General features: G+C 41.4%; 1 protein-coding gene across 1 annotated transcript in view; it reads left to right on the top strand.

Moving 5' to 3' along the window:
• The first annotated feature begins 221 nt into the window (after positions 1-221).
• ZNF804A (zinc finger protein 804A) overlaps positions 222-25,247 on the top strand; it is a 139,697-nt gene continuing 114,671 nt past the window's right edge. The window contains exon 1 of the mRNA XM_079310728.1: positions 222-769. Within this exon, the coding sequence (XP_079166854.1) occupies positions 659-769 (111 nt within the window). The 5' untranslated portion in view covers positions 222-658. The remainder of the gene's footprint in view (positions 770-25,247) is intronic.

Genomic DNA, 25,247 nt, shown 5'->3' on the forward strand with positions numbered 1-25,247 from the left:
TCCGCCCCGGGCAGGTGGAGGTGCCTGTGAGTTGGGTGTTGGAGAAACGTGAAACAAAAAAAGAAAAGGGCGCGGTGGGGGGCGCGGAGGCTGCGAGGAGGAGGGGGAGGGCGGGAGCGTCGGGCTGGGGGCGTCGCACCCCGGGCATCTCTCCCTGCCCACCCCCACCCCTAAATCCCAGAGGAATCGCACTCGTCGTCGTCCCCACCCCCGGAAAAAGGAGGGCACAGCCCACCCGCGGGGCTGGCTGCGGTCGGGGTGCCGGCTGCGCCCCGTCCCCCCGCCCGTCCCCCTTTACCTGCCGCCGGCCCGTCCGCGGCGGGGGCAGCGGGGCGTGGGGCGGTGGGTGGCGGTGGAGGCGGCGTGTGACAGATGTCCTCCTCTGACAGCGCTCCGTACCAGCCCAGTGGCTCCCTGCCATTGGCTCAGTGCAGCCGACCGGCAAGGCTGCTCGCTATAATAGCACTATGCCTGCCAGCGGCGGCGGCAGCTCGCTCGGCTCCGCCGCGGCCGCCGCGCCGCGCATCCTCATCCCCATCCACCTCATCCTCCTGCCGCGGCCGCGCCGCGCCTGAGGGGCCGCACCCCCGGCCCCGGCAGCCCCGGCGCTCCCCGCCCAGCCCCGCCGAGCCCGGCCCGAGGAGGCGGCTCCGGCCCCATGGAGTGCTACTACATTGTCATCAGCTCCGCGCACCTCAGCAACGGGCACTTTCGCAACATCAAGGGAGTTTTCCGCGGCCCCCTCAGCAAGAACGGGAACAAAACTCTGGTAATGGCTTCTTCTTCCCTTCCTCCTCCTCCTCCTCCGGCCGTGGGCAGCGGGAGCCGCCCGCCGCCCCTCTGCGGCCGCGGGGACGCGGTGCCCTCGGCTCGGGGCAGCGCTGCCGTGTCCCCGCAGTGCTGCGGGCGGACGGACAGACAGACAGACAGACAACCCGGGGACCCTGCCGGGCGGGGAGTGCAGGGCCGGGGCTCCGCAGCCCGGGGAGCTCGGGGAGGGGCTGCTCGGCCGAGAACATCCCTCCGGTGCGGGGCTCCCCGGTGACCGCCAGCCCTGGTGACCGCAGGTCCCACCCGGGCAAGTGCAGGGAGGGACCCCAAACTTGTCTGTCTGCTTGTCCCGGCCGTGTGGGTAGAGAGGTGTTCGAGCACAGCGCGAGAAACGATGCGCGTTTTGGTGTGTTGGTGCCAAGTTCTTTCCGAAAGCAAAACTCGGGGTTTGACAGGACTCGGTGGGTTTGGGCAATTTGGCCGAGATGCTCCGGAAAGTCTGCACAGGCTATTCGGGCTGTTTCTGAATTCACCCTCCACTCTTAGGCATCTTTGCATCTGTTGGGTTTCCTGTGGTTTTGCTGACTCGCTCGAACTCGCCTCGTGCTGTTGCTGAACTTTAATGGAAGAGTGAGGACGCAGTAGCCTTGGCGATCCATGTGCTCTGCTGCCTGCTCAGATAAAAGGGATGTAGGATAGCGGCAGGCTGGGCGAGCTGCATCACGTAACATCTCAATCACGGCACAGCACAGTGTGGACAGATGTCTGGAGAGGAGGATGGAGCTGAAAAGAGGGGCTTAGCCACGTTGTTTATCTCTCTCTCCCATCACTGCCTTGTTCTGAAATCCTCTTTGGAGGAGATGGAGCAGAACTTACTCACCACATTCTTGTTCCCTCGAATGCACGACCTATATTGATGGGGAATTTACTGAAGTACTTAACATTTGCTAGAGTTGGCAAGCTTGCAATTTCTCCCTAAATAAAGAGATTAAAGCAAGTCTGAGCCAAGTCATAAAAATAGTAACTACTACGAGAGAATCTGAGGCAGATTCTTGGACTGTTTCAAATGTGAAGTTCCTGCTTTCACGTTGTAAATCTTTACAATTTTATTTGCTGCGGATTCTGCATATTTTTCCGTTAGGGATTGCGTTCTTGGAATTTTAACAAGTGTTTGTAGTATCCATGAGATGGCAATATGTGTGTAATATTTCACTGTTACAGTTGCAAACCCAAGACCTACTGCAGAAATATTTGGTACATTTCAAATAATGGCATGATACATCACCTTCTTCCTACTAAACAATTTCAGTAAAGATGCATTTGGCAGGACTGAGAATACTCTGATGTAACTTTTGGACTGTGTATTATCTTGCAGTTCATAATGGATTCTGCTTCAACAGATTTTTTTTTATTATTATTATTTTTTTCCCTTGGCAGAAAAGAAAAAAAAAAAAAGGCAATCCTGTATTCTCAATATTCCTGATTAATTTATCTACTGACAAAATTATTGGCGACCAAAATATTTTGGGAAAGACTGATGCTAACTTCAAATTCAAATTTAAAAATTAATGTGTGGGCTTTGAAGTGCTCATACTCTGGGAAAAAAATGTACTCTGGGAAGATATTTAACTCAACCCTGCTCTTCAGTGAGACTGATGTGAGGGGAGACAAAGCAGTGTTGGCTGTGGGACTGCCACAAGAGCCCTTAGCTTAAGAGGTTCTGTGTGGGCACTGAGCACTGGCAAAGTTTTGGCTGGGTTGAAAAGGAAGAATTCTTGATGTTGGCTCTGTGGACAGCAAAATGAAATCCTTTCCTATGAAATAAATTGTATAGATGCAGGCATCAAGGCTTGTGTTTCTGCTTGGGCTATTTTTTAATTTATAGGAGGTAAAGATACCAATGAGTTGTGATACAGGGCATTACTAGCACAGACAGAGGTGCTGAAGTACATTTACCTCCATTTCAATGGGAAAATCAGATGTTTCATTGTTTCAGAGGATTGGTCACTTTCATTGTAAACAAGCTTTTCAGACTTGGAAGGATGAAAATATTAATTAGTGTAAGCTAGAATAAGTCTTTAGAAATTCCAGTAAGAACACAGCCTTTTAGTTTGCTCTTGCTGTCTTCCATCATGGTTTAAGACTAGGACAAACAGCAATCTGTGAAGCTAAAAATCAGAAATTTTGGAGCTGCTCTGACACAGACATATCTTCCTATTTGCTGTACAGCATTCATTGTCTCTTCATCTGAGCTCCAAGCTTTCTAAAATCACTGCTTCCTCATAAACCAAGGAGAACCTGAAAACAGCCTCCCATTGTACAGCATGGAATTGCTCCTGTGCAAAACTTACATTTGTTAAGCTTTGGTTCTCCTTCAGGGTTCTGCCACCAGACTCTGTCTAGAAATAGAGATGAGTGTGTGTGTTTCAGTAGAATTTCACATCGAGTAGAAAAGTGCTGGATCTGGTCAGATCATGTGGTTTCCAGATGATTTCATGTGGTGTATCTTCAAACCTGAGCTGGTCAGCTTTCAGGCAGAAAGCTCCTTGGTCCTTTTCACCACTGTCCCATTCTGGAGTGAACTGCTATTACCCTGAAACTCTTTTTGTTTTTTTTCCCCTGCTCTCCAGGAGAGGTCACTGAGAGATTTTTTTCCCCTGATTGTTTGTCTCTGTGGGCGATCCTTAGGTGTTTGTCCTCTGCCTGTGTCCTGTTTCACACAGGACATTTAAAACTTTATGAAGATTTGGTTCAAAACTCCCAGAATACAGCAAGAAGAAAGAGCTACAAACCTTTGGCCAGCTGGTAGTGAACATGAAACAAAAAGCTTTGGCCTTCTATAGAAGCTGCTCAGTGGAAAGCATCACAGAGTTACTTTTTGGTAGAAAAGATAGAATAACAGTGTTTCTGTAGCCTTGGTCTTTCTCTGAGGCACACCTGTCTTTAATTCCTGCTGAGGGTGAGCTTTGAGATGGGGTTATTTGGGAGGGGGAGAGAAGTGCGTGAGGAATAAAGATACAAAGTAGAGGGAGGATGGGAAAGGCCACAGTTCTGTTCCTCAAAAGAAGGGATGAGGAAAACCTGAGCTCAGAGGGAAGTGAAAGGCACAAGAGGGAACAAAGGAAAGGGTGGATTCAGGTAACTGAGAAAACAGGTTACTGTAAAAACTTTTAAACAAAATAAGAAAAAATTGCTGGTGAATGAACCTTTAGTCAGATGGGAGTGGGAAATGAAGAAATGTGCATCTGCTTGCAGTTTGGGTATTTCTGACAGCTTTGCCCAGTACTCAGTGCATGTGGTGCCCCAGCCCACTGGGGAGCTGTTGGGGAAGGGATGCCTTACCTGACTGTAATCTGCTACTTTTGTCAGGAAAACAAACCTGAATAATGAATTGATGGAGAATTGGCCCCTGTGGAAGAATAGCCTCCAAACTCTTAGTAAAAAGTAACTTAGAAAATGGAGCAAAAGAAAATTGGTGGTGTTGGCACTGTCAAAGAAGGCTTTATCCTCTCCCTCTGCATTTTCTATTGCCTGAAATATCCTTCAAACATGCACAGTCTCCTAACAGTAGCTAATTTGCCACTGGAGTGCTCCATGGCAGCTCTTTGGAAGGTTTTTCTGTTGCTGCTGGAGTACTGTCTGAGGGAACCCACTGCCATGTGGTCTTTTTGTGGCAGATGGTTTCTGAATAAGAAACTCAAAACTCACCATGAGGGTCAGTACTATGCAATGATGCTTCAAATTTCTAGTGCTCTTTTTGCATTTTCATGCTTTTTTGGTGTTTTAATGGATGAATATTGCCCTGATTGCTTGGTCATTTCATGCCAGGGCTTGTATATGGGAGAATAGAGAACTGAGAAGTTTTTCCAAGGATGTTATTTTTGGCTATAGCAGTTTATAAAAGTTGTTTTTGCTACAAACTCTTTGTTTTGCCTATGGTGCTGAACTTTTAATGCCCTTACTCTGTTGTTTTTTTTAAGCCTTATGTTATCAATGCCAAATTACAGTAGTCTGTCTTTGTAATTCATCTTCCTTGCTGTGGCTGCTGTCTTGCAGTTTATAATCTCAAAAAGTATTGAAACTTGCAGGAAAAGAACTGCTTTCTGGAGAGAGAAATCAGTTGTTTGGGGTTGAAACCACAGGTGATTTTTTAAATCCTTAAAATGTCTTTCAGGACATAAACCCCAAACCGTTTTAAAGTATTTATCCCAGTTAATATATACAATTTTTGGTTGGTCAGCAAGAAAATTGACTCTTGGTTTTTCTGAGTAGCTGGTATGTGGCTGGTGACTGAGTATCTGCTATTTCAACATAAGGTATTGCTCTGGTGTAAATGGCTCTGTTTCCTTGAGATTTACAGTGGTGGGGGAACTGCACGTGTGGGGCTCCTTCACATCTTTTAATTGGACAAATAAATTTTTTCTGGTGGTGATCACAGTGAGTAAGGTGCTGCCACTTTGCTGAGGAAAAGTTTAGACCTCGGTGTGGTGTAAATTGCTACTGTAATTCTAGTTTCAAGTGTCTTGTTGATACAGATGAAAAGTAGGTAAGATTAATATACCTGATGGTCAGTTGGTTAAAGGACCAAATATTTCAAACACAAGAATCTATTTTTGTGACTAACAGTGACCTCCATATATGTGGGTTTATACTTTTGGTTAAAAAAACACAGGGGACTCCAGGGTTAGAATGGAAATAGTGGTCCCCCACATCCAAGGGAGGCAGTCACAAATTATTTAAAACTGGAATCAAACTGTGAACTCAATGCCACAAGCCTTGTGGAGAAGATGATCTCATGAACTTCAAGTGGCTACCATGCAGTACAGCTTTCTTGGTTATGACTGCAGGGATATTAATTAATAAATAAAGTAATTAATTTATTACTACTTTTAGAAGTCTGAGGGCGTGCCTCTCATTTTATGAAAACTCCATGGAGTTCAAATACTGCCACACTAGTGCCCTCTGAAAGTGCCATCTGTTGCTCAGGCTGTCAGCTGTCTTTAACTCTCTTACACTTTGTAGAATATTTTTGTATTCCCACATCAACCAAAGTAAATAGGTTGTGGTGGACATAAAAAATGTATTTTATGAGAATTTCTATTGCAAATATCCATTCCCTACTACAGGAAGAAAGTATTAAACTAAAACATTTCCTGATGAATTGCAACTGCAGTTGTAATTTTCCATGATCACAGTAAATATCCATTGATTTCAAGCTATCTAGTGCACATATAAAATAAACAATATTTACCATAGGTTTATTTTAAATACTGGTAAAATGACATCTCGTAGTTCTGTTTGCCATATTGTATATTACCAGTGGCTGGAGAGTAATTTTTCAATTCTATCTTGCACATGCAGAATTTAATAGAACTGTTGCAATACATTGTTTTTCATCTTTAATGTTGCAGAGTTTGTAGGGTTGAGTTGCTAGGCCAGACTTGTATTAGTAAGGGGAGAAAAATCACCTGTTATTTTCTTCAGTGGTTATGTTCCCTGTGGGTCTGCTAATGTCTTTTTTGACTTAAGTTAGGAACTTGAAAGTGTTCATTTCTGGGGGAGAAGCTGAGCAGCCCTAACTCATTAAAATATTAAAGTGAGAAAATAAATTCTGCCTAATTTAATTTTAATAATTAATAAACATTGCTTAGGTCATGGTTGAAAACCAGCCACTCAGAAGACAATAGAATAAACTGGTAAAGTTTAAGGAAGAATAAAATCATACCTGTGTCCTACTTCTGAAGTCCATTTGTTTGAACTCAGGTGATGGTTTATTTGTGTGAGGCTGGCTGCCTGTTAACAGTTCTGGTTCAAAACATTACCAGCAGGTGTGTTTGGGTGAATTAATAGGAGACTATCATAATTTAAGTGCATTTCCAGAGCAATTCAGAGAGGTCTGAAGCTCGTGCAGTGATACACACTCCTGTATCCATCAGACTCTGTGTGACTCCATCATCTGGCCCAAAAAATAGCAGGAGCTGGAGTCCAGTGTGCAGCAGGTTTAAACTGGGGCAGCTTCTGCTTCAGAGCTATTCCTGAGCAGACTTTTGTACTGTAAAAGCTTATTAAATGCATGGTAAGCTTCAAACACGTTCTGCTGAATGTAATTAGACTATTACCATGCTTAAATTAGTACACTTGTTTAGTTTTTTCAGATGGAGGCCTTAAAGAATGAGTCTGAGGAGAGCCTTGCATTGAATATTTTCTGATGCAAATATCCAGAGCAATCTCTCAGCTCTGAGATACACAGCATTAATTTGAACATGTTGCTCACGCTTGGAAAACAGTGCTGCTAGCATGTTGTTTACCATGTTGCTCGCTGGAAAACAGCAAGCTGGCTCCCATATTTTCAAAGCCACTGATGTTTTTGAAGTCTTTAAACTAATTAGACCTTTCCAAGGTGCAGATTGCCATGCTAAAAGTCTTACCTTTGCTGTGGGCTCTGGGAAAATTCAGGTTTCCTGACCTTCCTACCAGCAGGGATTCACTGTTGAAAAAAAAGAGAAAAGTGAAAAGTTGTGGATCTAGAGGGACTCTGTGTTGAGAGTGGCCTCTTAGTTGAGCACAGTGGGATTTTGTGTAGAACTTGACTAAGTAGCTGCAAGATCTCTGATGCCCCTAACTGGTGACAATTATTTCCTTTTCTGAATGGCATTCAGGCACGTCAACAGGAACAATTATTCTCTGCAAAAATCAAATCCATTGAACAGATGCATCTTAAAATGTAGGTAGGGATTAGCTTAAAGAATCCCACAAAGTCAATCCAGAACATTTTATTTAGTATGTTAATGCAGTTAATCATTATTTATAAGACAGATTCTTTAATGCTGCCTGGTGGTGGTGGAAAGTGAGTTGATTTTTTTTTTTTTTGTTTTGTGTTTGCTCACTTGTGATTCAATTGTAAACATGGGAGAGGGAGAGAGCCTCCCTAATATGGCTGTATCTGGCCAGTCTCTTAAAAACAAATACTCATCAGACCCTTCTATTTTTCCACACATTTTTGGAGTGAGAACAAATGCTTTTCCCCCAGCATTCTTGAGAGAGTGCATATGATGAGCTGTGACTTACTGTTGTATAAAAAACCCCAAAGTAAACAAAACAATATTTGCTCACAAGAAGGCACAATATTTGTCATGTTTAACCTTGTTTGTTCAATGGAGATAAGAAACTGTCTGAAGGCATCAGGAAGCAGGAGATTTTAACTCATAGAGTAATGAATTTATTTTGTTAAAATATGTTTACAGTTCCTTTCCTCTGAGGACTGGCCAAGGCAGGGGTACAGATGGGGCAGAGGGTTTTGTTTCTCCCTTGGCAGAGGATGTTTGTTCTGAACACTCTGAGTATGAGCATGAATTTCTGTGGGGAATTTTTTCTTTTTAATTAATTCAGAGAGTAAATTTCCAAATATTTTTAGTATGGAATTTTAAATGGGTGGTTGTTATGCAGGTAGTGGTGTAAGAAAGGAAATACAGATTCTTCACAGCAAAAGAACAAATCCAGAAATATTGCCTGGTGAGTGAACTCCATATCTCCCACCTGGCATTGCTTCTCTGATTGCATATGATAAAGAACAGATTTTGTTGTAAAATTCTGCAAATGTCCTGGAGAATGTTGAGAATTTTTTGAGGAACTGAGAGATATTTTTATTTGTTTGTGTTTAGAAGCTCATCAACATTCTTGGTTTGTACCAAAGACTTAGGACTCGTCAGGCTTTGTGTCTCACTGTGGTGATTTGCATTTTAAAATGATTTTTCTATGTGTGTGAAAATGGTATTTTTAGAGGCTTCTTTCCCCAAATAGCAAGTGATCAGGCTACCTCCTCTGGGACCCAGCTGAACTCAAATATTCATGTTGCAAGATTCCTCACAGCCAGCATGTAACTTGATTGCCTACACTGGCCAAGTCTTGCTCTGATTGTTTTCTTTCAAACTTAGCACTGCACAATGTCTGTTAGAATTTGCCTCTTTGCCTCATAGAAATGAGTTTCTGGACTTAGGGAAGGAGGTTCCTTTCCATCTAACAGACAGCATATTTCCACAAGGAATACAAACCAGTGTGGGTGTCCCTGCCCATGGCAGTGGGGCTGGAACTAAATGATCTCTGAGGTCCATTCCAGCCCACACTGTTCCATGATTCTGACACCTGTGACATATAACTGGGATTGGGGCAGTGTTTTCTATGTGTAGGTGTCCTTGAAGTTTGTGGATTTATTTTATTATTTTTTTTAAAATAAATACATCCTGATTCACATGGCAGAATACAGTTGTTTAAATAGCTGCAAATTCTAAGTATTTAATTTCTGCTGTAACTGTTTTTGACAGGAAACCACAATACCCATTACAGAATATCAGCTACTCCTTCATCAAATGGATTTTGAGAAAACATCTGGATTTTAAACTTGGGGCACACTTGGGTCTATAAAGGACTATGATGCATAGAGGGTCTGGCCAAGCAGTCCATAAAAACAACCTGAGGCTAAATTGATAAAGCAAAAGCAATATCTCTTTCTTTTACTTTCTTTTTCTTTTTCTTTTTCTTTTTTTTTGTTAAATTAGTCATTATTGAAATGTGTAATTATTTAGCAAAGTTTGCTTCAAGATGTGTAATTGTATAGGATGCTGTGTCTTCCTCTGTTGCAAACAGTTGGCTTTATCATGAGGGTGTATAACACAGACAAACATATCCTCAAACCTTGCCAGCCCCTAAACCTGCCTGTCCCAGTCTTGACACTTAGAAGATCCTGTTTATGTGAGTGCTGAACACTCATTTGGGTTGGGCTCTGAATTTAAAAAAAAAAGGCAAAGTAAAGAAGTGGTATAAAGGTCTTTACACTGGAAGTCTTGGGCTTCTTATATACTTAGCAGCGTATTACACTCTGGGTGTAGTCTTTTTTTTTAAAGTATTCTATTTTTACAAAATGCTCTTTATTGTAAAAAAAAAGTTTTAGGTTTGCTTAAAAGGGAGACTCTGGAAACTTAATGTAATTGCAAAAAGAACATTGTGTTCTTCTATGTGAGCAGTAAACAACTGTTTCTACGAATAAACCAAGCAAAATACCTTTTATGCTGCTAGTTTGCAAAATATTCTCAAAATATAGTTAATACTTCAGGATACTCTGAGGGTAGCAGTGGAATGTAGTGCTGAATAAATGGGTTTTCTGGCTTCTTTGCATTGATATTTCTAAGAGCAATGCTAATTTTTTTTCTGATAGTTTTATGGAAATATTTCATGAGGGAGAAAAATCAAGATAATATTTGCTTGTCCTTCTGCTGTGCAAATGAGCTGGTAAATCATCTGACACCTGTTTGTTTGGCAAATAAGTGAATTTGCATGAACTAGGAGGTGGAATTAAGGATTAGAAAGAGATGAAAGCAGGTTTAAAGGACTGCTACCAAAGGTTTGTGGAGTTGCAGCCTGTTATATTACTAATGCTGAGCAGACAGAAAAGCTCCCCACCACCAGGATGTCAGAAATACTTGAGGTTTTCTTTATGAAACACCTTGGAGTGCTCCTGAAAGTGTCATGGCAATGTAATTAGAAAAGTCCAGCAAAACCTGGAGGCTGCACCACCAGCTCCCTGTGGTGATCAGGTGTGCCCAGAGTGGACCTGCTTTGCAAGGAATGGAGAATTGAAAAAGGAAAAATGGAGCTTTCCAGTGGGAAGGAAAACCGCAGGGAGCTGTATGAGGAAAACCAAAGCAGCCAAGATATTTAACAGAGGGATGTAGAGTTACTGAGTGATAGCACATCTGTAGTGAATAATTGCAGCAGAACTGGAGAAAACCAGCACAAAGGATTGCCTGTCCTTGTCAGCATATCCATGGCTGCAGAGGCACTGTGTGTGCTGTTTGTTCAGCTTCTTGTGCTGGGAAACCAGACAGACTTGGAGAATTTTTGGTCAGTGTAGAGGTCTTGGTTTGCTAATTTGAGTTTCCCAGCCAATGCACCAATTATTTAAAGGGTTTAGTCCTTTGCACCCACTAGGAATTATTTACTCATTTCCTGCTGTGAGATGTGGATTAGGAGGAAGAGGGCAAAACAGGCTCAAAAATTTGAAAGGTATAAAGAAAAACTTTATTAACAAAATTAAAATGATAAGAAAATCAGAATAAGCCTTCAAAACATTTCTCCCCACCACACCCTCTTTTCCTTCCCACTAGCAAGGTAAAGAAACAAAATCAATACTGGTGTGTTGGCTCACAGTTGTGTTAGGATGCTACATGCCCCTGGTGCATTTCCAAGAGTTCCAGGGAAAAAACAAAGTCTGATGCATCACATATATCTTCACCACAGCCTCACAAAGAAAGAATTTCAGCCTAAGACTGATGGTCAGTCAGACTTGCCCTGGAGATGTGTAATAGGAGGCAACAAGTTCAAGTTATGAGGTGGGAAATCCTAATCAGATACAAGGAAAAATATAAAATTAAAGGTGGTCAAGCAGTGGAAGGAGAGACTGTGGCCTGTCCATCCTTGGAGATGCCCAAAACTTGACTGAGCAGCATTAATTTAATTGAGTGTGCTTTTAAGCAAAGTGTAGGGCTATTTGTCCCTCTGCCCTCAGTCAAGGTTGCAATTTCACATCTGATGTGCAGAAGAGTGGCTTTTAATGGAATCCCCTGTGGTGGGGCTCCTTGGGGAGTGAGGCAGGCTCTGCTGTGCTGAGCCTTTTGGGCTCCTGGTGTTTCTGGCTGCCCTCATCCCAGATGGCACCGAGCAGTGCCTTCCCTGGGGAGCTCCTGATCTGTCAGAGGTCTGACACACAGGGCTTGATTCTGAGCAACAAATAAATCAAATGCAACTCCTCAATTTACTTAGGGTTTCTTTGTAGGGATTCCCGAGCTGAGTCGTGTGATTCACAGTCACTGACCTAACTTGTAATTAAGGAAGATGATAGACTCGGAACTTCTCCAAAACTCATTAATATTTAGCTCTCAGTCTCCACAGATTGTGTGCATTATCAGCAGTATTTTATTGATTACACTTTTTCATATTGAAAATTACTGGAGTATGTAACCTTAATTTTGGAAAGGCTTTTAAAAGGTACTCAGGAACACAACCAAGAGACAAATTGAATTGTTGTCGTTAGAACAGCTTTATGCAGAGGCAAGGAAAACTCAAGCCAAGCATTTTCTAAAGCATTTTATGCTGCAGCCCTTCATTATAGATTGTTTCAAAGAGCGGAAAAATGAGAAACAAACTATCACACTTATCCTGCTCTGCCCACAGAACTCTTGCACTGTGGGATGGGCAGTGCATACTTCCACAGTTTGGATATTTCAGAATTGTTCAGATATTTTGTATCTTTTCATACAGTGGGTGTGGTGTGATTATGGTTTTGATATATTTATATACTTAATTCACGTTACATATTTATATTTTTATATTATCATATATATATATATATACAATATTGTTAATATATAGTTAATATATACTCTGTATATTCCAGCCCATTGTTTAACACAGTGGTGTGGCATCACACTCATTTCCTATAGCTCTTGATTGTCATAGAGGAAACATGATACTGAAAGGAGGGAATGCCAGAATTCTTTATGAGTGGCTGAAACTCTCTTTTCTGTAAGAGAAGCCTTGTTGATTCATAGTCTTCACTTGGCTGTCTGTGTCTGAGCAGAGGACTAACCTTGGAGGAGTTCCCATAGAGCAAATCAGTGCATGTGAGGATTATGGATGTTCTCTCTCAAAATTCAAAGTAATTTTGAGCTCACTTTGAAGTGCCCTGGTCACTGCAGGCCAGGTGGATAGTGGCTAATGCTGTGTTGTAGCCATGAGATGAATGTTGGATTTATTTTCAAACCAGTAGAGCCATGTATATCACCTTCTTTAAAAAAAAAAAAAAAAAAAAGTGTCAGAAGTTTTATGCATAATAAATGTGAAAGCTACAATATGGACTAAATTATCAAATGGCTCAAGTTCAGTGTCTCTTTGAAAGCTACGGGGGGGGCTGTGTAGAGGAAATTGCACTTGTATTTTACACCTGACAAATTGAATTACAGCAACAAATCTGTATAATTACAATTCAGAGACCAGGATTTCTTCTTGGAGTCGGGTAATTAGAAGCAGGACTAAGGTTGAAATTGGATTCTTAGAAAGAGTCCCTTACATGAATATGACCTGTACAGAAACCAGTGTTTTCATCTCTTCTATTTTAAGAATTTTGAATAATAATGTAAAGTGACTCATCCATTATTTCCTCATCTCTTCATCAGCAAGACGCACAAGAAATTATTCCTTTGATTGTTTCCCTGCAAATGGGAAATCTTTACAGTTTCGTCTCCTTTCAGCAGGCATTCATAAATCCAATTAACATTAATGAGTCTCACATGTGTGCGCCGAGAGAGAAACAAATGGACCTTTTGTCCCTCCAAGTATGTGCTTGACTGCAGAAAATGAAATGAAGGAAAGGCTTTTGGTGAATAAGGGGTTACAAAGTCAGCAGCTCCTGTCTCATTTTGCAGTAGCTAACACGTTCCCCAGGTTCTCCCTGCCCTGTCAAGGGTCCTTGTAGGAGCTGTAAATGCAGGATGAGCAGTGCTGTTGTGAGGTGGAGAGCACTATTATTACCTCCAGTTCTAAGATTAATTACTAATGGGTCATGTTTTCAATGGAGTGGCAGGACTGCAGCGGGGTTAATGTGGCTGTGCTTCTGTATCATGACATAACTCCATGGGAACAGAGTTAGAAAAAGTAAAAAATATTAATAGCTCAGTGACCTATAAAGAAGAAATACTTAGTGCCCTTCTTTAGAGGTTCTGTTGTCTCTCTGAAGAGCAGGATTGATGTGGCAAGAAGTTGGTGACATTTTGTGTTATTCAGCAACATTTCTTGTTTACTTACAGGCACTCTTAGAGCAGCTACGAGTTTCCCAATGACACAGGAGGTCTTGATCAAGCTCAGTGCTGTTAACAAGTGAATGGGGTCTTAGTAAATTAGATACTGCCTCTAGGAAAGCATCTGCTCCTGTTGCTGGCAAAACAGTCTGAACACAGGGTATTTTGCTTAATTTAATTCGTTGCAAATTAACACCAACATTTGATTACTGATTTGGGTATTGGGTTTGGGAAGAAATACTCCAATAGAGGAAATGTTTCCTTGAATTTGGCAGTGCTGAAGTTTGGGGTGGGGTGGGTGGCTCACAGCAGTGCCACAACCCACCAGAAGTCCCACTAAGGTCCTCCCACAGTCCCCCACCACCCAAACCTGCTGTGTGTCCCCAGAACACAGTCACAGCTGACATGTGAAAAGGCTCTGAAGAGCTCAGTGCAGTATAAATACACTGAAACCATATGGTCCATCAGAATCATAATATCACTTCAGAGGTTTAGAAATAGCATGTTTATTAGCTGTAATCACTTCAAAATTTTCATTGAAGTGAATAGCTGTAACTACTCAGTATAGTTGTATTTCCATACAAACCTTTCTGCAGTTTGGTTTGGAATAGAAGTCATCACCATTCACCCAAAAAAAGAACAGTAGAAGGCTCTTTGGGGATCCCCTGTGTCTGACAGCCATCCAGTAGGGTCATGATTGTGCTTTGACAGAGCTGTAGACTATGACTGACTCCATATAAGATGATCTAATGTGTACATTTATTTGGATGCTCTGTGCTTTAAAATAACTGTTGTTGCACTTTCCTGCCATTAAGAATTTCCTGAAACTATTACTATATTGCAACTGTGCTTCCTTTTGTGCTATTTGAAATTAAGCCCATTTTGTCCTGACTAATTGCTGTCTCCTTGATGGCTACATCCTTCAGATATTTGTAAGCTGTAAGAATCCTCATTACTTGCACCTTTTCCAAGCTTGGCATGCTTAGCTGTTTTCCTTTCTCATATATCAGTTCCTCTGGTTTTGATGATGGCGTGGCTTTTATTTGAACTGGCTCCAGCATTCCAACATAAATCCATCAAAATGCCTCCCAGCAATGAGAAGAATTCCATGGATGTTGCTAGTGGTTCCTTGATGTGCAGGTTCCTGGGGGAGGATTGTGCAGCCTGCATTTATTGTGGCATGAGCCTGTTCTATACATAGCCTCACCAGCATCACTGGGACCACTCACTCCATTCTATTCTTATCCCTTCCCTATTTCCTCCTCCACTCCTCAGACTCCTTGTCACAAATGCAGTGCTTGGCTCTGGGCAGAGTTTTTATTTTTCTGGAGTCTCCACTAGTGGTATGACTTCTCTGGTGCCTTTGATGCATCCATTGGACTGTTCAGCTTCTCAAGAAGGTGCTTTGATAAATTCCAGGTTAAAACACTTGTAAGATAGGCTTGTTTGTATTTTGTAAGAATAGTGTGATCCTTGTCAGGAGCTGACAGATTTATTTCCTTCTGCACTATTAATTGCTCTAAGTTGTGTATGTGTGTGGGTATATTTGTTCTATTTCTTGTGACAGAAGAGAATTAAACATGAATTACTTCTACACAGAGACATAAGTTTTATTTCCAGCCTCTTTTTTTTTTTTTTTTTATCTTTGTCTTCTTTTCCCCTGGTGTGTTTTTTTTTTCTTCCTGTGGAAAGTCTCCCAAGTTGGGGAGCATTTGGTGCTGTTCTGCCTGGTGCAAACCAGGAGAGGTTCATTTCCATTCATTTTCTATTCACCTTCCATTCATTTTGCACAGCTTTCTGACCTCCCAGTCAACTTTAGCTGACCTCCCTTATGTGATTTTTCGGGATGATCTGACTCCACTGAAGGTTTGTTTTTGGAGGGAAAAAAAAAAAAAAAAAAAGCTAACTCAGTTTTGTAACTTTCATGGGAAATATTTAGAAATACATGCATTTTGTTGAGCTTAGATCTCACTGCTGATTCTCATGCAGTTGTACAGTTTAATTTTCGCAATTTTGCCACCCTGACTAGATTGTTATTCTCATCACTTACCTACTGCAGCCATCAATTCTTCATAGACTGATTTTTTGAAATGACAGACATAAATTGAATGAAGCTGAGCTTCACAGCAGGCAAATGCTAGTCACCCTAAATGCATTTTTACCTCTAAAAAAATATGAGAGCAGGCAAGATGTGCAGTTATTTAATCTCAAGAAGCATCTTGCTTTAATCTGAAGAAGCATTTCCCAGGGATGCTGCAGACTGCCAGGCTGCAGAAATACACATTATTGTCAACTTTTTCATAACAGGATTAGCTCTTACATCTGCCTGTTCTCTTTCACCCTTCATAGCTGCAGGGAAGCACAGGACAACACTCTGTGTGATTTTGCTTTGGGGTGACCCTTCTGTTTTCTTCTGTCCCCCTTTCTCTGTGCTGAGGGTGAGCTCTGAGCTTGAGAAGAAAATAAACAGATCTAGTGATTGCTTTCCTTGAAGTCACCAAGCACTTGTTTCAACTTGTTTAAACTTTAGTATTTTATGTTTCCTGCTGCTTAATTTCTCTGTTCCATTTCTTTTATACCCATGATTTGGAGGACTGGGGGCTGCTTATGACTATGTTGCTGGTAATTGAGAAGATGATTTGTTAAATGCAGTTCTGTCCTTCTTTATGTCTGTCTGTCCTGGGCTTCTGCGTTGCTTTGCCTTTCTTTTTCATGTACCTTTTTGCCTTTTTCCATGTTTTTATTTTTTTTGCCTATACCTCCCTAATGCCTACTTTTTCCATTTTTTTGGTATTTTTTGAGCTTTATGCCATTTTGTATCCCAGATGAAGCTAATTTCAAAACTGGATGCCATTTTAGAAGCAGATTTACTGCTTTTGCTCAGTCTGAAAATGAGAATTCAAACTCTGAGCTTTTGTTTTGACATTTATGGTTATTTGTCAGAAGTAAAGAAGTGTTTTTGATTATGTAGTAAGAATAAGGTCTGTAATACAGTCTTAATTGCTTTGCTTGTTAATTTGTTAGACCTGGTACAGATTTAATGATACCATTGCAGCTGGCATTTAGCTGATTGGAAAAACATGACAATTTTTGTATTTAGGTGCCACAAATGAGAGAATGGTAAAACTGGTTTATGCTACTCTTATTTTGCTCCTTGTAATGCTCCCCATTTTTTGTTATATTCAGGTTGAACAAGTAGAATGTGATAGCATGGCAGTGAAGACACCTTTTTTAGAATTTTCTTGCAATTATTTTTTCTGTAGAAGGAGATAATGGTAAAATTGAAGTCTGTTGTTTCAAACTGTTCTTCCTCATGATGGTGAGCACTTCACCTGATTTGAATTCACCTTCAGGTCATGAGCTTTTGTTCATAGCACAAACATGCAAATTAGTTATGGAAAAGTGATTTTGAAGAAATGAGAGGGGATGAGGAAGCAGAGTAGGACTGGGCTGGTAACAGGGAGTGTGTATTGCTCCAGCTGCATTGCTGAGGTGGGTCCAGTGGCTGGTGGCTGGGAGAGGGCAGTGGAAAGAAAAATGGACTCTTCAGAAAAATCTGTGTCTCTCTGGCCATTTCTTGAGCAGATCTCAAGGACCTCTGGCAGGATGTAGTTTTTGATGAAGTAAGTTGGGAATTGCTCCTTGTGCTGTACTTGTGACCTACAAAAAGTCAAGAAAGGAAGGAGATGCTTTAAAGTGTATACTGAAAATTTAAAATTGATTCAACTTCTTGTTTTCTGGAAGGCCCAGAGGTAAAACAAGATCATGAAACTTTGGACTCCTCCTGTCAAATCTCATTAATGCTTTCTTGATCAGCGTCCCTTTGCTTTTTCCAGCTTGTCTCCCACAAGGACAGTACCTCCAGGTGACAGTAAAAATCCAGTGTTTTAATAAACATGTTTGTGGGGTAATTCCATGCACTGGGTGTGCACACACTCAGGTGCTTGCTGCCCTGTGTATGTGCATGGAGAATGGTCAGCTCTGAGTACTCTGGCACCCTCTGTGCTCCGTTCATCAAGCTGATGTTGGAGTGTGTAGAAAAGCTAAATGGCTGGAAAGCAGCTGCCTTGTTCAAAAAAGCCACTTAGTGAGACATTTACTGGGAAGGTAACATCTTTAAAAATATTTAGTGCCACTTGAAAAAGCAACTTTATGAAATATTTAAGAAACAGCTTCTTTGAGGGGAAAATCTAGCAGTTTTTGTGCAGTAATGTTCCTGTCTTTTAATGCTGTAATCACTCAACTGATAGGAAGAACATCTCTTCATTATTTAATACTTAGATCCACTTACCACCTATAAATACAGTTTGTACTGGAATATATAAATTGTTTAAAAGACAGCAGAAGAGAACTGGCTTCCTTACAGTGTATTAAGTGTGAGGCTACTAGCTGAATATGTCCAAATTGCTAGATAGGCAGGGATGATGGGCCTTTTACCACCTGAACACAGCACTCCTGGATGTCTTCATGTAACCAAAAACTGGGCTTTTGGAAAGATTCTTGCTTATGTAGTGCACATTTTACCTGCTTCAGCCAATTTTCAATATTATATTTATTTCTTTTAATGAATGCAGTGGCTTTTCTGTTTCCTTTAATGTTGCCTGCACATAAATTAAATTAATCCCCTTGTAAATTCACACATGCACTGAATCCTCTAACATGCAAGCTTGTATTGTTAGTCTTGCAAACACTTCTTTATCATCAGCCTTAAATCTTCTGTTTTGAGACCAAGTCATGTACCAGCCATTCCCACTTCATCCTTCCTAAAGCAAAGTGTCTGTTTCACTCATTTTCAGTGTTTGCAACCACATATTACAAGTTGTCAGTAAGTGACAGATTTTAAAATACGGTCCTGTCTTGCTTTTCCAGTAATGAAATGCACAGTAAATGAGATTTCTTGTATGGTCTGCTCTAACTGGGCAGCAGTGACTCACATCCTTATTTGGATGTTAGTATTTAATATATATTTATATATATATATATCTGCCTTTGGATACTTTAGGTGTATCTGACCCATTGAAGAGCCCAAAGATTGTTCCAGTTTCTACCTACATTGCCTTCCCTGATCCATGCCAGTGCATGGGAGTCAGAAGAGGGATCCTACTGTGTCTGTCAGTAACTGCTGAATGTTTAAGTCATTTTTTGGGGCTGCAGGAATGAACCCACTGTCTTGACTGAGCAGTGTTACCCTGTGTTATCAGAGCACACTTTCAGCCCAAGAAGTGATGTGCAGATGGATCCAGCTTTGCTTGGTTTCCTCCTCAGCCAGAATGATGTGAATTTTCTCCAGTTCAGGGCAGGCATGAGCATATCTCATGTGTGTAACCTTCTGAGAAATTTGGGCTGTCCATCTGAGCTGTAGGAGCTGCCCTGATGTGGCTTAAATGATGCAGAATTATTTTTGCCAGTGCCTGCATTTATAATTCATTTCAGAGAAAGGCTGTGGTTTGGGAGTGAATCACCTTCCCCCCTCTAGCACGTGTTGGTGTGATTTGTGCTGAGTGAAATTAAACTCCTCTCTGTGATTCTACCCCAGGGTGAGTTAAGCCACCAATAAAGGTCCAGACCAATGGCTGCCCTTTGGTTAGCTTTGGAACATGTGCATTGGGTCTAGGAAATTGGAATGAATCTAATTTGAGTCAAGTCCCTGATCTGCTTATGGTACATGTTTACTTACAAGAGCTGCATCAAGCTGGAGATTCATCCTCCTGTGCAATTTCATTATAATGTAGATGTGGCCATATGTCTGCATACAATGTAGGCTGAGCTATTTCCAGAATCAGAATTCTACCCTGTAAAATGAAAGTGCAATTAGTTATTATGCTTATAATAGTTGTACTCTTTCCTTTGCAGTGTATCAGGTGATAAAGCAAGACAAAATTAAAACATCTAACATTTTTTGTTATGTGCTTCCACTCAAACATTCCCTTTGCACACAAAGCCCACAAAATTTCTTCCCTGTGTTGTTGGCAGTGCCTGTTTCAGCAGGTAAGGAGGCAAAAGAGAAGCAGGGCTGTAAAATAAGGGCAGCAAGCCCCCAGTGTGTGTGCAGTGGTGGACCTGAGGGCATTCCCTTCCTGCTGGTTCTGATCTGCTGCAGGGGGCTGAGAGGCCAGCAGCAGGTGCAATGTGCTTGGCAAGCCCTGGAGTGCATCTTCCAGCTCCAGCTGTGTGCTCCAGCACCTCTTAATGGTGTCCTGAGGCACCCACTGTGGAAAATAAAGCACTAAAGCACACACATCTGCTTGTGTGCTCACTTCTGCCAAGCAGTGTTTGCTGGAAGCAGGGTTTTTCTTTCAGGTGAGGCATGAAAGTATGGGACAGGTGATGGTATGAAAGCCTGTAATGTCTTTATTAATTTATATTTACAGTTGGGATTGCTTTTACTGCAGTAGAATATTCATGTGTCCTTTGAAATTAATTGATCTGCCCATCATTAAAACCAGTGGGGATCTCATTTAAGTAAACACCCCATAATTAAGCTTGCAGGAAAAGTTCAAGCTATTCCAAGCATTTGAGAGCAGAATCAGTGCCATGTCTGTCTGTCTTTGTTCCCCTTGGATTGTGTCCTTCTGGCTTCATTTAGGGGTAATTGCATAAAGAGGAAGAACTACACCTTCGCTATCCATCCCTGCAGTCTCCAGATCTTCTCTTAGTGATTGCATCTTTGAGGAGTTTATCCTTTCCACTTCGCTTTATTGAGCTGAGTTCACAAAACAAACCTTGTGACTTTCACACTGCATATGTTTAATTCCTGATCTCTTTCCATTTAGGATTGTATAAACCAGGTCAGAAAAACAAGGCACAATCTTTAGAAATGTTATTTTAGGATAGCTAAGCCCTTAATGCTTTTCCATCTGACACTAGGCAGGATTCATTGTAGAAGTTCAGTAATTAAGTCAAATCACATGCTGTGCTTCAGGGCTGGGAGAGGAGCTTGGCACCAGCACAGCAGAGCTGCCCTCCTGCATTTCCTTAGCAGCTCTTCCCACATCACTGCCTCAAAAAAAAAAAAACCTTTATGTCTCCTCTAATCACCTCCCTGGGACCCAGGCATCTGCAGCAGCATGGGGAAAAGCCAGACTTAGTTTAAGGATTTAAAGATAAATAAATATTTAAATATTTAAATGCTCTGTCTCTGAGCAGGAGCTCTGGTGGACAGTGTGGGCTGTCTGAGAGGTCTGACTGCTCTGGCTCTGTCTTGTGCAGATGGGACAAGGCCAGGGTCTCTCCTGGCTGCAGAGATCCTTCTTGGCCAGAGGAGTGAGTGCTGCTGCTCCTGATGGATGTTCTTGTTTCAGTCTCCTCACTCTGCCAACCTGAGCAGCAAAGGTGTTTCAGCAAACTTGGTGACAAAATGCCTGTTGACTTTAAAGCTGGGGCTCCTTCCACTTAGTGTTGACTGTTTGTGTGAGACTTTTTTTCCCTGATTATGTAAAATCTGTGCAAATGTTTGCTTTAGATGATGAAGTGTGCACAACATGAACTTCTGGGACCTTACTGCTCACCATTGCTGCAGCAAAATGCTGAGATATGTGTAAAAGGCTGCAGTAACTGTTAGAATATTGATGATTCCATGCATTAAGAGACTTACATTTGTGAAATTAAGGAAGATAATGTATCTGTGGACTCCAGATTTTTTCAGAGAAGACCAATAAGTGGCCAAGCATAGTTTGTGTATACAAGTATTTTACATTGAGTTTAAGAGATAACATTTTCCTGCTGAATAAAATACAGGTCACTTGTATATATTTTGAATTACAAGGTAGCAAGGCTGGTAGGGAGGCATTTTCCTGTTGTTGCTGGTGTATAACCTGGGCTGGCAGCTCCCCTTAACAACTGGACATAACAGCCCTAAATGGGCTGACTGCTACCTGCCTGTGCTGGCTCCTTCTGTTCAGCTGGCTTTTTGCCCACCTAGAAATTACTCAATAAAAATTGAGTAAAATATATGAGCCTGGAGTTATCTGTATAAAATCCCTCCCCAAGTACCTTCCTTATTTTACCTCCAACATTTCCTGTTGTTCATTGGATCACTAATTAACTGTTAGGTTAAAGTTAGGAGAAATAAAAAAGAGAGTGGATCAACCTAATTTTCTAATAGATGTGTAAGGTGAAAGAGAAACAAATTCTGATATGAAGTTTAATAGTGACACAGCTAGAAAGAGTAATTTATGAAACAATAATGTTGATGGAGGGGGGGAAATGTTGAGTTATGAGCAAGACGTGAAATTACAGCTCCAGTGACATTCTTTTAGAAGAAAAACCAAACCAAACCCAAACAACTCTTAATTTCTCTTGGCTTTAGTAAATATTGTGTGGGTTGTAAATGCACGCTTGTAATGAAAAGCCATCTGTAATGCTGTATATTTCAGAATATTTTGGTAGAAGTGTCACCACTGTGACTGTTTGCTGCCACTTGATACAGGTGTTCTGAAAACCTGGGGTCTGGTGGCTTTTGTTGTTTGGTTGGGTTTTTTTTTTTTTGGTTTTTTTTTGTTTCATTAGGGTTTTTTTGAGTTTTCTGTTTCTAGCTTTAGGTTTTGATGGAGGAATGGCTCATTTTTCCCAGGTACATCTGAGGAAGATGGGCTGGCTCTGACTCAAAGCGAGCATAAGGACAAGAGCAGTTCAGCACAGCTGGGTGCAGGAGTGGGGAGCCAGAGCCTGGAAATAGCCCTTGGCCATGTCCTGGCAGGCAGGAGCCTGGATCTGATGACTCCCAGGCAGGGTGGGAGGGTGCTGCAGCCTCCTTGTTCTGTGACATTGGAGAAACCTTGAGCTGATCTCGTTTCCTTTGCCAAAAAGGAAAATTTCTTTATTTATTTATTAAAAGCGCTTTTGTACTGCAGCTTCTCCCGATTCCTGCAATTGAAACGAAGCTGCTTTGGTCTGTATCCTGAATACATCTGTTTGAAAAAAAAAATGGGGGGAGGGGGAAGAAGTGTTAGAGGAGATAATTAGAGAAAAGCTAATTAAATGCATTGCTTTGTATTTTTTATAAGCTCACTTTGGAAAAAAAATGTGTATTAAATACTCTTCACTACTGCCCTCTTCTCTCCTGCTCTCCTCTATTTCATTTCAAAGATGCAAGTGTTTTATGAGAGAAGATTGTAAAATGTTTTTTCAGTGCTTTGAGATAATTCTAAATATTCATCTTTTCTACTAGTTGACTGGACTCTAATCTTCTTGAATGCAAATCCTGATTGGGGCATTCACATATATGAAAGGCCTGAGATATATTTATGCAAGAGACTTTGAATGTTATTTGTCTCTTAACCTCTTCAAAATTTCCAGTATCTGTTAAATACTGGGAATTTCTTTGAGAGAACAGAAGTTCCCACTCCCTGATCAGCATTTCTGGATATATCTCTGCAGCCTGGTGCCTGGAGTTTTACCAGCCAAATGTTTGGCAAAGGAGACAGATTCCTCTTGCCTCTGTCCAGGGCTTAATACTTGTTTTCTTGGTCTCAGGGAAAAGCAACAGAGTACACAAGCAGGCAGTTCAGCATGGAAAGCAAATGGGGGAAATTTGCTATTTTCCATGATGATTTAAAAGCTGAAAAGCTGTGATAAAGCCATTATTGTTGTTCTTTGTATGTAATGTTTGTTGTCAGGGAAAATGTTCTTGTTCCCTACCAACTACTCCCAAACTCCTGACACACCTTCAGCCCAGGTGCTGGTATTTGTACTCCCATGGGAACACAGGTCTCAGTTTTTAGGGGTGAGAAAATAAAAATGAATAATAGTAAAGAACTGAAACAACACTCCCTCCACCCCACAAACAACCCAAATTCAACAGGAAACAGTGAGATGCACAAGAGACCATCAGCTCCTTTATTCTTGCCTTGTTGGGCTGGAGAATTTGCCCTTTTCCCTGTGAGTGGATTCTCATCTCAGGGTGAGCCCTGCTCTGTCCTGGGGAATTTCTTCTGCTTTGACCAGTTCTGTCCTTTGCAGGTTGCTTACATGTCCTTGGCTTTTTGCTTGGTTTTGGTTTTCCTTCTGTTTTATTGAATCAATTTATTTAAATTAAAAATCTACCTGTGGAGTTTAGGGTGTATGGCATTTATATACGGCAGCTTAAAATTACAGCACTTCATTTTTTTTCCCTCCCTCCAGATCCCTCAGTAATTATAAGAAGGATAGATTATTTTATCTACAGCTTTTCCAGGCACAGTAATTTAGTCAAGAAGGTCACCTCTTCGCTCCTATTAAAAAATCTGGTTTTGCAACTTTTAACATTGTATATTCCTGTGGGTATTATCCTAATAAGAAAATGTAGGGAAAACTGTAATAATTTTTTGGAGGTTTGCTAAGTATGGAAGAGTTTAATTATTAACTGTTGTTAAGATAATGACTGTTTTACAGGAATATACCTTATTGACAATTCACAAATAAATCAGCCTGGAAGTAAGATAATCTTAGAAGGCTGCATAGCAGGTTTAAAGTAAACATTCCTGGAAATGCACTGTGTGAGCACTGTCCCACTCATCCCTGGCACAGAACTTCCTGCCTTTTATTACTAGATAATGAACACACAGGCACAGTGCACCTCATATGAAGATTTTTTTTGTGGGCTGTAGAGAATCACTGACAATTCTGGATGGATTACATACTCAGACTTTTTATCTGACTTTTTTATGTCTACCTGAATGCAGTTTATTTGGAGCACAGTTGGGATGAATTCTAGGCTTGATGACAGACATTTGCAGTTCAGGAGACAGGTATTAACCAACTTTGGGCAAATAAAGCAAGAACAGAATTTTGTTGTGTGGAGGATGGCACGGTTCTCTCACTCCAGTTTATGCTTACTTCCTTTGAGCTCCCTGCCAAGCTTAGGAACATGTTTGGATGTGGCACAGATCTCACTCTTCACTGGAATGTGAAAGGATAGCTTTGGGCAGTAGGCTTTGTATTGAGCCACACACAGCCTGTCTGTGTCAGCCTTGAGCTACAGCTGCTGCTTTCTGCCCTGCCAACAGCACAAATCCAGCATCAAATCCCTTCCCCCTATGTCTTCATGTCTGAGCTAGCCCAGTGACTGGGTAGCATGCAAATTTGGCATCCACAAACATGGATGAAGGCATCTTGGGCATCCCCTTTGGATGACTGGGATCTGTGGTGCCATCCTGGGTTTAGCAGTGTGCAAGAAATAAAGTGGAGGGTTGATTTCTGAGAAGCAGAGGAGGAGGGCTGGAAATACAAGCTTTGTCCTAAAAAGGTTCTGGTCCTCATGAAATATAGCTCACCTTTATCCATACTGTGGCCAGCTGTCCACTGTGATAAAATCAAAAAATATGTGGGGTTTTAAAGGAAGCTGGGAAATTATTTTGTGTTGGAGATCCATAATTACATGATTTTATGTCCATACCTTATATGCTTTCAATTTTAATAACTTCTGGAGGCTATATCAGCCAGTTCTTAAGAAGGCTTTGAGTGCTGTCAAACTGTTGGATTAGAGGCAAGTGTGATGGAAAATAATCAGTTTATGCTACTGAGGTGAGATGGGGTGGGTGAGAATTGGGGATGGATTGGGGGATGTGTTAGCTGTCATCAGCAAGTTGGGGAATTGGAAGAAAATCATACAACCATTTGTTTATTTTTCCAGTCATTGTTTTATTGTTG

Source organism: Erithacus rubecula, assembly GCF_903797595.1.
Source record: "Erithacus rubecula genome assembly, chromosome: 8".
Lineage (NCBI taxonomy): Eukaryota > Metazoa > Chordata > Aves > Passeriformes > Muscicapidae > Erithacus > Erithacus rubecula.